Consider the following 16,630-nt stretch of genomic DNA (forward strand, 5'->3'; position numbering starts at 1 on the left):
TTTACGTCATTAGTGACGTAAATACATTTTTCAAATTCCAACGCTGCTGCTTCCACTTCCGGTCCATTCTCAGTTCAGTCAGTTGGGACATATACAGACCTTTGCACAAAACTTGCCACCACCAGTTACAGTCACGTGATGATTAGCCATAGGCTTGACTTAATATTTTTATCAAGTCACGTGATCAGACTGGTGCAAGTTTTGTGCAAAGGGCTGTACTATATCCCAGTTCAGTTTGGGACGGAAGTGGAAGCAGCTGCATGGAATTTGAAAAATGTAGCTACGTCACAAAAATGACGTATTTTAATAATATTCATAGAAGTATGGCGGCTGTGTTGTTTCACTCTTAAAACAGTCTTGCTCTTCCTGATAAGCAGTACAATAGCTACTGGAGTCAACTAGTCTTCATAAAGGCCATCATTATCAGAAGATCTTGCTCTGTTAGCTTTTTAAAACAAGAATTATCAGTTTGGGCGCTCGACCACATGTTCTTATGTAAACTATGACGTAGATAAATTGTCATAAAACGTCATTTTGGTATGCCATTGGGTTTATAGGGAGAACCCGGTTCTCAGGGTTCCCAAGAGTTGAGAGACCCAAGATTTCACAGATTTTGATGGACTTTGGCGACTAAGAACCTGTGAAAGTTTCATCCTTATCCCACATTGCTATAAAAAGTTATTCCAGTTTTTCTTGTCCCAAACTCAACTGGGATATAGTATAGTATATTTTGAAGAAGCATCATACTGTCCATTATAGCAAGTAGGAGGATTTATTTCTTAAGCTTCCTTCAAATTCTTTTAGTTAAATGTATTGATTGTTAGTTGTTAAAGAAATTATATATCTTTCTTGTGTATCTTGTTTGTTAAAGCTGTGGTGGGGTTGCCCATTTCGCCCTCCCCCTCCTGTTCCTACTCATTACTGTCCATGGTCTTTGACCAAATTTGAAACAGTTTTAAAAATTTCTAAGCAATCCAATTTTATCAGGACCACCTACCGTAGGTGGTCCTGATAAAATTGGATTGCTTAGTACCAGTCTCGCTAGCCAGACCATTCCCCCCAATAGGCTGGGGAATGGTCTGGCTAGCGAGACTAACCACCTACATGCTAAAAAGGCTTTGGGGAATTTCACAGTTAAAGAAAGTTTACATAATGGATAAATACCTCATTCTGTTTTAAACATATTCATGGAGACATGATTATTACAAGTGGTTGGTTAGGGTCACCTTGTGGTACTTTTAGTTGAATGGCTTTCGTGCAGTAGTCTCCTTAGCATTTGGAAACTAGTCTGGCTACGCAAGACTATTTGGAAACCTCATTTGTGCTAGACAAATGTAAAACATTAAGGGGCAAGCCTAAACTAGCAAAGCAATTATAATAACACTGGATCTGTCTATCTATGGTCTACTCCCAATTCCAAAGCATGTATCATAATTTTGGCATAGCAAGCATACATGATGGCAGTTACTAAAATTACTTTAGATGATTATTTTAAGTAACTTAGTTCTACATATACATTTCTTGCCTAAAATGTCTGTAAAGCTGCTTAGCTTAAGGTCAGATTGCCCTTTTATGTCAGCTGTAAACCCTCAAAATCTAAAACAAGAGGTGGATACACAATTGCAAAGCCTTTTTAGCAAGTGTACATAACATAACAGTGTAAAAATATTCCTATAATAGTTTTCACCACCTTGCATGTACAGCGAAGTTCTCATTAAGACTTATAGAGGTTTTCTCTATCTCTCAATGCTTCCAGAGAAGTCTTTAGATAGTTTCTCGATGTTATCTTGCTGTTAGAATGCTCAAACAGAATTCTTATGTTGCAACTGTAAGTGCTGTATAATACAATGGTGAAATGCAAAAATTTGCGTTTTCCCATTGCGTTATACAGCACTTCCGGTTGCAACGCAAGAATTCTGAACCCAGCTTAAGGGTTGTTATTATGTAAGTGTTGACGTACAATCAATCAATTATAATACATCACACGTGGGTAAAATCAATTATAGGAACGTACAACCTTTACCTCCAGGTTGTAAAAACACAAATTATGTGTGAACAGTAGGGAGGGCCTTAGGGTGGACTTAGTTAAAAGTTATGCTATTAGATCTAGATAGAGTGAGCCTACTATTATAAGTATTTTCGTGTGAAATAATTAAATTGGGCTTATTAAGTAGTTAAATGGAAAACAGTTTCACAATTGATTTTCTTTCTATTTTCACTAATGCTACATTTTGCTCCCCTTAAAATGCTAAAATTTAAAAGTGCAAATAATACGCATCCTAAATTAGATATAATATTAGTGTAATATATTTTTTTCACCACCTTACATGCATAAGTCGTAGCTGGTATTTATAAAAGCTCTCTTTACCTTCTAATGCTTCTGGAGAAATCTTTGTAGACAGTACTAGACACTATAGACAGTATCATCTTTGTGAATGATATTTTGCAGCTAAAAAGACAGATTTAACCAATACACTCTTTTTCATTCTTTCTTTTATCTTTGTCAAACCAAAAATTTAAGTTTTGAAATAAAAGGGGAAATCTAGCTAAAAGCACCAATGTGGCAGGCTTTTACTAGCAGCTGTTAGTTTCTGCAATCTTTTTTGTGCAGAACTTTACTAAGCTCTTTCTAGGCAAATATATCATATAGCACTTTATTTTGGTGGCACTTTATTTTGGTGATTTTGCTGTAAAATTGCAATTGGGGGTTTTTATTTTGGCGATTTTTTGTGTACATGTGCATTACTGAGCATGTGCATTAATGATTAGCAGTTTTAATATTGGCAATTCACTTGCAAACCGCCAATTGCCAAATAAAGTGCTATATGTTATGTGCAGCTCTCTCATTTTTCATTCATTCTTATTCCACTAGTATCTACTACTACTCATATCTGCTGGATAGCTTGCAGTTGCACACTGTGTATAATGTGCAATATACATGTTGGCAACTAATGCAACTTTTTTCTTATAGTTTTAGTGCAACCTAGTCTGAAAGATGTGGTTTTCAATGACACAGTTGAAGTCACCTCAAGTCTTATAGCTGGCATTGGTCTACCTAACTCAGGAAAGACGTTTGTCCTGGAGAAAGCATTTAAAGAATTTATCAAGTTGAAACCGAGTGGAAAGTTGAGTCTTGATGCCTACTTGAAAAGAAAGAAGAATGAGCAGTGTCTATCGATATACGAGCTTTGTGCACTTGGAGGACCCCCTCATGACCAATTTGCATGGTCTTTTGCCACTAGACATTACGGAGCAATCTATTCCATGATTCATATTCTTGCCCACAGGAAAAATCTCAACCGAAATTCAATTTGCTTGTCACCAATAACAAATCATTCACCAATTGATGAGCATATTCATTGGTTGTTTGGTGAAGCGTATTCTCATTTGGAATCCATTAAAGGTAACGATGAATCTCTTAAGCTTACTTTGATACAGGATGGTCTTGCTCTCCTTAATGTGATGGATTTCGGTGTCAATAAAGCTCTCCATGGTCTTCTACCAATCATTTTATCATTTTGTCATAGAAATATTTGTCTAGTTTTCTTTTCCCTTGATAATGATGCCCCTAATTTTAATAAAAAACCAGATCTACTGGATGCGAAATATGCCACGAGAGGAGATAAGGACACTGCTATGAGCCAGAGGTCGAAACTGACACAACTCCTACATTTTGCTACTCTAGGACACGAAAAGTCACAAAAGCTACGAGATTTATCTGTCCCTTTTATTGCTACAACAAAAGAAAATGCTTCATCAGCTCAAGCAAAGGAAACTATAGAGTCACAGATACAAAAGAGTGACCTTGGCTTGTTTTCTGAATTAATAAATGTGGATTTGAAGGATAAAAATTCTATATTGAGCTTTGGAGACAAGATGCAAGAATTTATCAAATACAAATACAAGGAGAGCACAATTGATATTCCATTTCGCTCAATGCTTTTTCGAAGCTATTTGGCATCTTTAAATCTAGATACAATTATTTTTGATAAAAGTTTCATTATTAAAGAAGCAAAATGCTTGAATATAACAGATGTTGATGATTTCCTCAAAATATTCACCGATTTTGGTAGCATTTTGTATATACCACAATTTGAATCGCTAAAGAAATTTGTCATCATTGATGTCTGGAAGTTCACAGAATATCTAAACAAATTATATTATCCTAATCTTTCAGAGCCTCATGCAGAAGATTTATCTGTCTATGGTATTGTATCAGAGCAGTCTGTGAGAGATGTCTTATTTCCTGAAAAAAATGTAAGCCATTTCATGCAAATCCTTACAGAGTTTGGAATGGCAGCTACTCTTTATAGTGGCTCTTCTATTATCCTGGAGCACAAGGCCTTAGATTCTGATCAGCGATATTATTTTCTACCAATAGCAAGAGTCAGCAGTCCTAAAAGCATTCCTCTTCATGAAGATGATTACGTTTTTTTTGAAATTGATAACATAGCTTCTCCTCCTGATGTACTTGCTGGTATCACTGAAGAGTTAATGAAGAATAAGGAAGTCTTTATGCTTGGAACAACAGAGCATAATGTTTCTCTGTTTGAGTTTAGATCAAAGGAAAGTCATCTAAAAATGGAGATTGTATGCGAAGGAGATAAGATTAAATTAAAAGTAAAGGATATCCAAGAAGATACGTTTTCCAGTGCAGTTCAAGTATGCAAGAAATTTCTCAAGGCCTCCGTCTCTTTTTTCAAAAGATACAACAACATAATACTCAATTTCAAATACACATTTGCAATTCCGTGTTCCCCAGTTTTTGAGAGGTATCACTATTATGATGAGGGGGAACACTATCATCGCAAAGAATCAATGCTATGTAGTCACTGTTCTAATTCTCAGGATACTTACAAAAAATGCTGGAATGATGCTGCACAGAAGGTATGTTAGGGAAAAAACTGAGAAAGTGGAGATCAAAATAAGGGAGAAAAAGAGCTAGGAGAGAAGAGAGAATAGGACAAAAAAATGAGCATTATTTAATATATAATATTATCATTACTGTATAGTGTCAATATTTGAAACATGAGGGGTACAAAAGATCACAAGATGTTACGAGGCTGCAGCTTGAGAACATGCAGTTTTGTGACACTAATGGTATTACTCTAACTGTTTGTATTGTCTTACATTACTTTTACAATAGAGGAATTGAAGAGACAAATAGAGGACATGGGTAAACAATTAGAGGATAAGGATAGGCATATAGCAAGGTTAACAAAAAGATCAGGAGACCAGACACATGATAAAGCTTATTTTGATTTTGACAAAGCATCAGATATTGGTAAAACAATTTTTATACTATTCTAATGTATTGTCATTGTATGTAGATAATCTGAAGGGTTGCCAGATACTAGAGAAGGAGTCTTTTTTGGTTGAAGGTGGCAAATGTCAATCAATTAATTGGCAGAAGTACGGATTATCTATTGATTTACAGGAAGAAAGCTTTTTACCCTCCACAACAGCAAAAGTAGCAGTAAACGTTTTTATAGGAGGGTCGTTTGTGTTTCCAAAGAACTTTGTCCTTGTTAGTGCTGTATATGCTGTATCTGTATCCAAGTCTCTTTTTAAGTCCTTCATGAGCCTCTCACTGCAACATTGCATTGATCTTAAAGCCTATCCCACTCTCACCGAATGTCTTGAATTTGCTACAGTCCCTATTACTACTCCTACCCCTAATAGCATTCCATACAAGTTTTCTATAATGAAGGGAGGTGATTTTTCTGACAGCTCATATGGAGTGATTAACCAAGATGAGCTTTGCTTTTTAGTTTGCATAGTTGGTTACAGTGAAGCTAGCCTGTCTAATGGAGGAAATGGAGAAAATGGAGGTGGAGTAAATGAAGGTAGTGAAGATGAAGAGGATATTGCGAATGATGATGATGACTGCTTTATGGAGGATGATGGAGGAGGACAGAGTAGAGAACAAAGAGGCAATGAAGATTCAGATAGCTCAATTACAACTGGTTCATCATCATCACATGCAGGTAAGCCATTGATATCTTTCTAGTTAATGAGGATGCATACAATATAGATCCAATATCTGATGATTCAAGTATACGTAGTAAATCACCTGGTGAAAGTATGCAAATTCATTAAAATAATGTTTATCAATAATAATTAGAAAAGCACCATCATGATGACAAAAAACATGCAGCGGCAAGTATTGAAAAAGCTAAAAGGTATATAATAGCAATGTTTGGTGAAGAATGTGAAAATCTAGTAATATTTGCTGCTACTAAAAGGCTAAATGCTCTCATTGAGGTAACATTGTGTTTCATGCATAATCTAATTGATTAATAATTAATTATAGCATATCAAGAAATACCACAATGCTAAGAAAGAACTTCAACATGTCCCCTTTCAATTTGAAAAGGACAAAAATTACATTGAACTGATTTTTGATTCAAAACAAGAACCTCAATATACTAAAGAATGGGTTGTGTCCCCTCTTATGAAGCCTTGCAAAGTTTGTATTTGGTTTGCTTTTCATACTAATAACCATCTATAATTTTCATAGTTTTTCCAACAAGATATTAATGATTTTGGAGAAAAAAAATATTCACATCCTCCGTATTGTTTAGTGCATGCAGATCCATCATGTGATGCTGTACCTGTACTTAGGTATAGCGTACCAGTAGAAAATGTGACTGAGCCCTTCAGCTTACTTATTCACAAAAAAAGAGGTAAGATATATAGAGATCTTGCACAGATGTAAGTAACGAGGGGGGGGTTTGAGGTAAATTATCTGCCATTTTGAGTGGCAAGTACTGGCAACATAAATACTACAAACTGTTTGTAGCATCTATGGTGGCAAGAATGTACATGCAATGAATGGATCATGGAAACAACTGGGATTTTTCATAAAGAAATACTGGTATCTTCCTTTGCTGCAGAATATTGTAGAGAGTCATTTAGGATCAACTAAGATATTCTCCACCAGAAGTAAAAAATAAACCCTGAACCTCAATCCCTTAACCCTAGGGGAGGGCACTCTAACTAAGATAATTGTGGTTTCCAAGTGGGTTATATCCTATTTGACCTGTCCTTTACGCGATATCTCCATTTTCTACCTTTCTTTAGCCTGGAATGTCAACTGCAGAATTTATTCAGATTTTTATCTTCAATCTCCCCATTCCACCATGTACATTCTTGCCACGCAACATGGTGGACAATTTAGCTTAAATTTAGCCACATCCTCCAATTGATTAAACTCCATGCAAGGAGGCTCAATATCGAAGAGGAAATTGCTAGCTATAAATGTATCAGACCTGGAAAACCTCAATTACAATTATTACATATTCAATTACACTCCAATTTTGTAAAAATAGACTCAATTAGAATTATAATTTTGTCATGTTGAAGTAACGTAACGTTAGGACTAGCGTAATATTTAAAATCTGCCTTACCATCAATAATGATCATTTAATGCTCTATTTTGAAGAATATTGTCCTTTTTGGCTATTATAGTACAGTTACTGTTTTAGGAAATAGTGACTGCTTAGTCAGGGAGGGCCTGACCCTCGCAAACAGGCCCCGCCTGACTAGTGACTGCTGTTGATGCTCAAACTAAGTACACAATATCAAAAGATGTGTGTCCATCAAAAATTATAAAAATGGAGAATTTTATTTTAGCCATCTTTGACAAAATTTGGCTCAAGATTGCCAAATTTTGAATGAGAACTTCAAAATTAAAGTTCAATTTTAATTAGAATCAGCTTAAACTACTTTCAACACATGTATATGAGTCAGAAAATTAAGAATTTTCTCCTTGACTTTTTGGGTGACATTTGGCCAAAAGCTCTGTATTATAGTATAAGGACCCAATTTTTGAGCAACTTCTAGTAACATGAACATAAGTACATGCATATGCATTATAGGAAAGTATATGTATCAGGAAAAATTTTAAAATGGTAAATTCTTCTACAGCCATTTTTCTAAAAATTGGCCCGAGACTGTCTACTATAAGTCCAGATTTTTGAGCAACTGACTTTAAAAAATTCAATTTTGATTGGAATCAGCTTACTCTACTCTATGAGCACAACTAACTGAAATACAATAACAACACACCATACATATTCAGCATGTGACTCAATCTCTTTAGATTTAGTAGAACAACTAATACCATGAGTGCTAATACTTAATAATAATAAACACATGCATAATGAATTAATAATAGAATTAGTTAGAATAACACTATAATAGTAATTTTAGTTGACCTCAACCACCAAAACTTAGCTCAGTCCTCCAAAATTATCGTACCATTATATTTTAACATTAATTTTTGCCAGATAATATTCTTACAGTTCAACAAAGAAAAAAAAAAGGTAAGTTACCCACATACAACTGTCATTTGTATGATATTGACTAGAACTGGCTACTTGTGAATCTGTTAGTGAAGCTGGACCTTCTGAAGAAAAAGGTATAATAATCCTACTGGTAATTACTTACAAGTAATACTGCTATTTATGTAGATGATCATGTAAACCAAGTTAGAAATGAAATTAAAAAAATATTGAGGAAACATCGAATGAATCTAAAGGATGCTAGTGGGTATAGTTTAAGTCGTATAGCTGATAAATTATATGTGTTCAAAATAATCAGTGGTACAGTACACAAGAGTCCTGAATTTGATCACATAATTGATCTTTTCATAATTTGTTTGAATATTTGTTCTACAAAGATCAATTTATTGGAGACGTGTGAAAAGTTTTTAATTGGTTTTTCATGTGACTGTGGACCATCAGAAACAATTTCAAATTGTATTCGAAAGGATGTGGAAGAAATTATTTTTGAAGAAGGTGATAAATGGCCTCAAGTTCAGTAGAAAAATTAATTCACTAGTTTTAGCAAGAGTACATTATGTACTCTTGGTTTTAGGCTATTGTATTTTTATAATAGTCAGCTAAATTTTTGTTTATTATTTTGTTTTGGTGTTCAGACTTTTTTATTTAGAATTTATGTTGTAGTAGTTGTCTATATTTAATATTCCTTTTATTATTTCTAACTATTGCAAACCCTTAGCAAAGAACGTTTCCTATGTAATGCCTAGATAGTGTCCTTCTAAAGCTATGTAAGCTCTTTTATAATGGCATGTGTATATACTTACTACGGTATTTGACTTCTGTCTACTGTCATGAATTGACACAAATATCAGGACTGACTATTTAGTATCACTATATGGTGAGGCACAAAATGCACAGCATTACATTTTATTGCTCTCAACCTTGCAATAGTATAAGGATCTATATTGATGCTTGCAATATATAGTGGATTGCAACAAGTTGATGCAGATGATTATGAGGTTTGGGGTATCATTTGTTCAAGCACTCAGTTGATGCTTCAGGTAAATCTAGCTGGAAGTGCTTTCTATGCATCTATGGTAATGGGTACATCTGCTAATGACACTAATCACATACTTTTAGCTCTTGGCATGTTATACCAGGCAACAGACTTTGCACGTACATATGATACTGCTCCTGATAGAGTCACATGTGCATGCTCATTTTAGATCAGTTTGTCTAAGAAATGGAGGAACATCACATTCCCAAACCAGTCAATGTATACCTGGCACTGTTTTAAGTCCTGGAGGGGTTGGTGGAAGCAGTGTAAACTTTAGTGCCTGTATTGGTGTCATTTCAAATCCTTTTGGCTACAAAAAATCTGGAAGTATTTTACAAGTATTTATAACAATAATTTTTGTCACTATTATGTATAATTTTTCTTGTTTGGGTAGTCTGGGTTTCAGTTATACTTGGAAGTATGGGATGATGATGTATTTGGTCTTGATGACTTAATTGACAGAATAGTAGTTAACATTCCTAATCGAACTTCATCTCAAATATCACACACTACAATTGGTGTATGTATTTAACAGAGTTTCACTATTATCCAGTTATAGGCTGTTATGCAGTGTGAATTATTATGGATTTGATTGTTCAGTCCTCTGTATACCCTATAATGATGATACTAATGGACACTATACTTGTAATAGCACTACTGGAGCAAAGAAATGTAGAGAGGGCTGGCAGAATGTAACCAATAACTGTACAAATGGTTAGTCAACTAAAATTAAAAAATAAAAATATGAATAAATTTTTTTCTGTTTTATAGTTGCTTGCAATTTAGTGTATCGATCACCAGGTGGTACATGTACACATAATGGGACTTGTCAGTGTACTATTGGTTGGTCAGGAGATGGCTGTGATATACCTCAGTGTATTGAAGGGTGTCATCCTCAAGGAGGATATTGTACTGAACCATATCAATGCTTGTGCTACAATAATTGGAATGGAAGTCTTTGTAATGAGTCGTTTTGTACTGTTAATTGTAGTTCAATAGGACAGTGCCTGGTACCTGATGAGTGTACATGTTTAACTGGTTATACAGGACCTGCATGTGAAATTGGTATATTTAATATCATTGATGGTTGATTTTTTTTAATTATAGATTTACTTCCTTGTGATCATCAAATGCCTTGCCTTAATAGAGGTCATTGCTCCCATACTAATCTCCTGGAGAATATGTTTGCTCCTGTCAAGTGGGTTACATGGGAATGAATTGTGAGGTTAATATTGACGGCTGTGCTACTCAACCATGTCTTAATAATGGAACATGTATTGTAAGTTAAATATTGTAGTCCCAATCATAAAAAAGATGGAAATTAAGAAAAAAGGATGTGTCTTAATGTTGTGTTTATAGAATGAAGATCCTGGCAATTACAGTTGCATATGTTCTGCTGGATGGACAGGAAAATCTTGTCATTTCTCAATTGAATATTGTGAATCAAACCCATGTATTAATAATGGAACATGTGTGAATCTTCCAAATGCTTACTATTGTAACTGTTCAAGTCAATATGAAGTAAGTTAAAACAGAACATAATTAAATTTCAAAGTAGCCTATTCTATATTTAGGGACTGAACTGTGAACTAGCTGTTAACGCTTGTCTGCCTGATCCTTGCCAAAACAACTCCACATGCATTAACCATGTTACTAGTTACTCTTGTGAATGCAATGAAGGATTCACTGGCCATGACTGTGAAAGCATAATATCATCATCATACACTACAGCATTGCTGCCATCGCCTTCTGCAAATCCCCCCACTACAACCATAGATACTACAACAAGTCAAACTAGTATGCTAATAATGATAATAATATTAATATACCTTTTTTTAGTAGTAGGTCCAATTGTTGGAGGTATTGTTGGTTCATTGTTTCTAACAATACTCTTGATCACAGCTTTTGTCGCAGTATCAGTTATAACATCGTGTTTTAAGAAAAGGAAAATGAGGAACCACAGTAAGACTATAATTATTGATTAATTGCTATTTTTACCAAAATACAGAGGAGATTCACACAAGTGATGCAATGGATAACGTAGCTACTATTACTCCATTACCTAACCCAAGTTATGCAGTGATTCAAAGAGCATATGATGATAATGATGAGGACTTATACATATGAGAAAATTGATTTATAAAACACTTGGTATACATGTACAAGAATTTGTCATGCAATCAAATAATTCAATTAGATACAAGTAGAGATACTGCCATTACTATTCATTCATTCATTCATGCATGTGCATGTACAAATTATTCTTACTATCATTATAACTAACAATGTTAAAACAAAAGAACACAAAAAAAGACAATAAAAAAAGGAAAATCCAGAGGATTGAGAGAAAAAAACAAATAAATCAACACAGGGGAAAGATGGAGAGAGAGAGAGAGAGAGAGAGAAAATACAGTCATATAACCACATCCACTGATGGCGGAGAGATGGGTGCACCACATTAGTGGACATTACCACACCATACCACCAATAGCCTCTGAAAAAGATGGCTTATAGTTCTTACTGTTAGAAATTGAGTTAGTAATGAATGATGATCTCCACCAAAGACATTTCAATGTCTGCACCCACCACAGGCACAGTGACAGCCCAGCTTATTTGATTGACCATATCTATCAGTAAAATAGCAAAATATGCTAATTAAAATTTCCCAACCTCCCTCCTAGCCACTTTATTAAGAAATTGTAGGAATCACATTCCCATGGATCCAGACTTCTTCAACAACCAGCCCAAAACAAAGGATTAACCCAGCCATTAAAAAACAAGAATAAAAGAGTAGGCTTATTGTCTTACAAAAAAGGAGTCTGAGTATAATAATGTAGATTGTAGGGAATTGTTGAAAATCTTTATATCAAGCCCTCGATCAAGCCTTTCCTAGAGCATTTAATATAGGTGTGGTCTTTAATGGTAAACCACGCCCCGACATGAGAACACACCCACGTGCGCCCACGTGCTCATTCAAAATGTCTTCTAGAGTCATTGTAAAAAATCTTCCCAGCAAAGCAACGAGCAAAGAACTTAAGGAGCATTTCTCAAAATGTGGTCAGGTAATTAATGCATTGATCTAAATTACTTTGAATCAAATTTATTCAATTAATTATTAATTAATTAACACATTGATATGATTTTGAGTTAATTATCTTTAATTTTTATATTTTATAGATAACAGATGTTAAACTCATGTACACTCGTTCCGGTACTTTCCGTAGATTTGCCTTCGTTGGTTATTCCGATTCATTTTCAGCCCAAGAGTCCATTAAATATTTCAACAATACTTACATTGGTACATCAAAGATCCAAGTAATTGAAGCAAAGTCTTTCGGGGACTCTTCCATTCCTCGTCCTTGGAGCAGATACTCTACTGGCAGCTCAACCAATCAAATCTATGAGAAGAAGAGGAAGTCAACTAAGGACTCAAGTATTGAAGAGGAGGGACAGAAAGAGAAGGAGGAGGGGAGGAAGAGTAAGAGACTGAAGCTCAATGAGGATTTTCATCAAAGTCAGTTAGCGTCACTTATCAACGAACTCGAGGAACTAAAGTCGGAACCTGGTTTTATGGAGTTTCTTGTTGCTAACGAGCGTGGGCGTTCCTCAGAGACGTGGTCAAATGAAGGGAAGGGTGGCTCAGAGAATGATAAGAAAAAGAAGAAACGAAAGGAAGTGGAAATCGATGAAGATGAAACCAATAATTGTAAGAAACTATTATAAAATTGTATTACTTTGGTTATTTAAGTCTATGAAGTCTTTACTTATGCACAGGGTTTCCCACAAAGCATGCTAAGTGAGCTAAACAGTAAATGGCATTTTAAAACAACTTTTAAAATTCATAAAAAAATTCAATTTGATTGGAATCAGCTCAATGTTGTAACGAAATGTATATGTGTTAGAAAAAATTATAAAATTGGAGGGTCCTCACGGTCACCTAGCCATTTCATTAAATTTGGTCAAGCAGAGGCTTTGGCCCAATTTTTAGCAGCTTTAAAAATTTGTAAAAAAAATTAAACTTGATCAGAATCAGCTCAAACTTTCTACACAACATGAGTACATTTATGTGCATTAGAAAAAATTATTAAAATAAGGAATTCTTATCTTTTTATTTTTGACATAATTTGGCCAGAATCCCTGTACTACAGTACAGGGACTTGGGCCCAATTTTTGACCGACTTTAAAAATTTGTAAAAATTCAAACTTGCTTGGAATCAGGTCAAACTTTCTACACAGCATTAGTACATGTATATGTATGTAAAAAATTATTAAAATGGGAAATTTTCTATTTTTCATTTTCGGTGGAATTTGACCGAAGCCCCTGTACAGGGGCTTTGGACTTCGGCCAAATTTTGAAGCATTTTTAAAAATTTATAAAAAATTCAAACTTGATCAGAATCAGCTCAAACTTTCCACACAACATAAGTACATGTATGTGTATAAGAAAAAAATTATTAAAATGGAAAATTTTCATCTTCACATTTTCGACAAAATTTTTGAACAACTTTAAACATTTCATTAAAATCTGAACTTGTTTGAAATAACAAAAACGTACATGTACATGAGCAGTTTTGAGCACTATACCATAACCCTGTGAGAAACCCTGCTTATAAATATATGTGTTACTTAATGTACAATGTATGTGATTTATTGTGTATCCTTTTTATTGTAGTAGCACGAGTTCCTTCCTCGGTCTCTGATCTAGAGTTCCTTAAATCAAAAGTCGTTGAACACGTAACAGATGAAACAAGAGAGGAAGAGAGAGAAGAAGAGAGTGAGCCACCACCTCCCCTACACACGATTAGGATGAGAGGTCTCCCTTATGATGCATCAGAGAAACATGTACACAAGTTCTTCTCTCCAATCCAACTATCAAACATCAGACTACTGAAAGATGATAGGGAGAGGTGCAGTGGACTGGCCTTTGTTGATGTAATGAGTGAGACTGACTTGAAAGAAGCAATGAAGAGAAATAAAGGAAGGATGGGTAGACGATATATTGAGCTAGTTGTGGACACTGGGTCAAAAGAGAAGACTGTTAAAGAGAAGAGTAAGAGGCCCTGGGAAGAGAAGGAAGATGAGGAGACTGTGGAATCAATAGCAGACTCTGGTCGAATCTTTATTCGTAATCTTCCATATACAACTACTGAAGAGGAACTGACTGAGTTATTTGAGGAGTATGGTCAGTTATCTGAGATTAATTTACTGGTTGATAAGAGCACTGGATCCTCCATTGGTCTGGGATATGTAACGTTCATGTTCCCTGAACATGCTGTCAAGGCATTCTCAGAATTAGACGGTCAAGTATTTCAAGGGAGGCTCTTACACTTGCTGCCCTCGAAACCTCCAAATAAGGAAGTGGGTGTGGTCAAGAGTATTGAGCCCGAGACACAGTCATCATCGTTTAAGTCAAAACAAAAGGAAAAATTGAAATCGGAGGCTGGGAGTTCACATAATTGGAATACTCTGTTTTTAGGATCTAACGCTGTTGCTGATTCTACTGCTGATCAGTTTGGTGTGAGAAAGAGTGAACTATTGGATCTTGATACAACTCAGTCACTGGCTGTTAGATTAGCTCTCGGCGAAACACAACTGGTCAATGAAACCAGAGAATTTCTAGAATCACACGGTGTGAAGCTTAACTCGTTTGATACTGAGGAAAATGAGCTTACAAGAAAAAGAAGCAAAAATGTTATATTAGTGAAGAATCTCCCGTTTGGTACCAGCACTAAAGAATTAACTGAATTATTTGCACCCTTTGGTTCTCTGTCTCGTGTCATTCTACCTCCTGCTGGTATATCAGCTCTGGTTGAGTACTCCTCTTCCTCTAATGCTAAAGTAGCTTTTAAGAAGTTGTCATACTGTGAGTTTAAACACCTTCCACTCTACCTGGAGTGGGCTCCATTTGGAGTAATGAGTGGTGAACCCTCTCAACCTGTTAAGGATACTGGTAAGGCTGAAGAGTCTTCAAGTATTTTTGTGAAGAATTTGAATTTCTCTACGACAGATGACGGTCTAAGCTCTCACTTTAAAGAGAGAGTGGGTGGTGTTGTCTCAGCTAAGGTTTCTAAGAAATACACTCCAAAGGCTGGAGGAGGAGCATCGCTATCAATGGGTTTTGGGTTTGTTACTTTTTCATCTAAAACAGCTGCCCTGAAAGCTTTAAAAGAGCTTCAGAGTTCATTGCTAGATGGACACAAACTAGAATTGCAATTGTCTCATTCTGCTCCATCCGTCAGTGATGCTGCCTCTGCTACTAGTCACAAGGTGACTAAGAGTCTGATGCCTAAAGGTCCCAAGAATAAGATATTAATTAGGAACGTTCCTTTCGAGGCCTCAAGGAAAGAGCTCTCTCAATTGTTGTCGACTTTTGGTAAAATTAAAAACCTTCGTTTGCCAAAGAAACAGAATGAGCCTAATTCTCATCGTGGATTTTGTTTCGTCGAGTACTCTACTACCGAGGACGCTCGTAGTGCTTTTGAGTCTCTTGCTGACTCGACTCATTTATACGGGCGGAGACTGGTCCTTGAGTGGGCGGAAGGTGACGATACTGTTGATGACATTCGTGCTAAGACTGCTCTCAGGTTTTACAAGGGAGAGGAGGGACCCGAGAAAAAGAAATCAAAGAGAATTACAATAAGTGATAATGATATCGATTAATTGTTTAATAAAATAATTTCAAATAATTATTTTAATGAATTGATTTAAAATAATTTAATAAACCGTCATGCAGGTTACTGAAATCTTTAAAAGCATTCTATCAGCTATGCTTTAAAAGGCAACTGATTATTGTATTAATAAAAATTTTCACTTTAATATATAGTAAAGAACAGCATCACAAGCTGGTGAGTATTGCACAATAAAATTGGTAGAGGTTATGCCAGTACCCAAAGTATGATTATTATTATTATTTATTCATTACATACATTGTTTTTTACTCTAATAAAAATAATTTTAATCACATTTACAAGAACAAGGATGACAACCATATTTGTTACAGCAATGTATGCATGATCACAACAATTTCAATCTTTTCTAAACTTGACTTGAGTTCTTGTTAATGCGGCCTTGCTATTTATTTGTTGATGATCTGAAGTTTAAAATCTAACAAAAAACTTTAAAATAATAAATAAAACTCACTTGTTCTGCCAATGTCTATATAAGGCCACTCCAATTTGATTCCTTGTTTCCCATTACCCGCCCGCATGGGGCCGCATCGCTATTCATTATTGCGGTTTTTCATTGATTATACAAGCAATTTATACAGCTGATAATGAATAAATTTAAT

At 35.2% G+C, this 16,630-nt stretch overlaps 1 protein-coding gene and 1 pseudogene across 3 annotated transcripts in view; both read left to right on the forward strand.

The window, feature by feature from the left end:
* Positions 1-16,070, forward strand: part of LOC100638694 (probable RNA-binding protein 19) — a 20,575-nt gene extending 4,505 nt beyond the window's left edge. The window contains exons 1-3 of one of the 3 annotated variants that reach the window (XM_003389945.3): positions 12,282-12,404; positions 12,520-13,048; positions 14,015-16,070. In XM_003389945.3, the coding sequence (XP_003389993.2) occupies positions 12,282-12,404; positions 12,520-13,048; positions 14,015-16,002 (2,640 nt within the window). In that variant the 3' untranslated portion in view covers positions 16,003-16,070. Of the gene's footprint in view, positions 1-12,281; positions 12,405-12,519; positions 13,049-14,014 lie in introns of those variants that run through there. The other 2 variants (XM_020002615.1, XM_020002616.1) reach the window with 2 other exon arrangements.
* On the forward strand, positions 9,384-11,588 carry LOC100638566 (delta-like protein 1; annotated as a pseudogene).
* Positions 16,071-16,630: the final 560 nt, after the last annotated feature.

This window comes from Amphimedon queenslandica, unplaced genomic scaffold (genome assembly GCF_000090795.2).
Source record: "Amphimedon queenslandica unplaced genomic scaffold, v1.1 AMPQUscaffold_12876, whole genome shotgun sequence".
Classification (NCBI taxonomy): Eukaryota; Metazoa; Porifera; class Demospongiae; order Haplosclerida; family Niphatidae; genus Amphimedon; species Amphimedon queenslandica.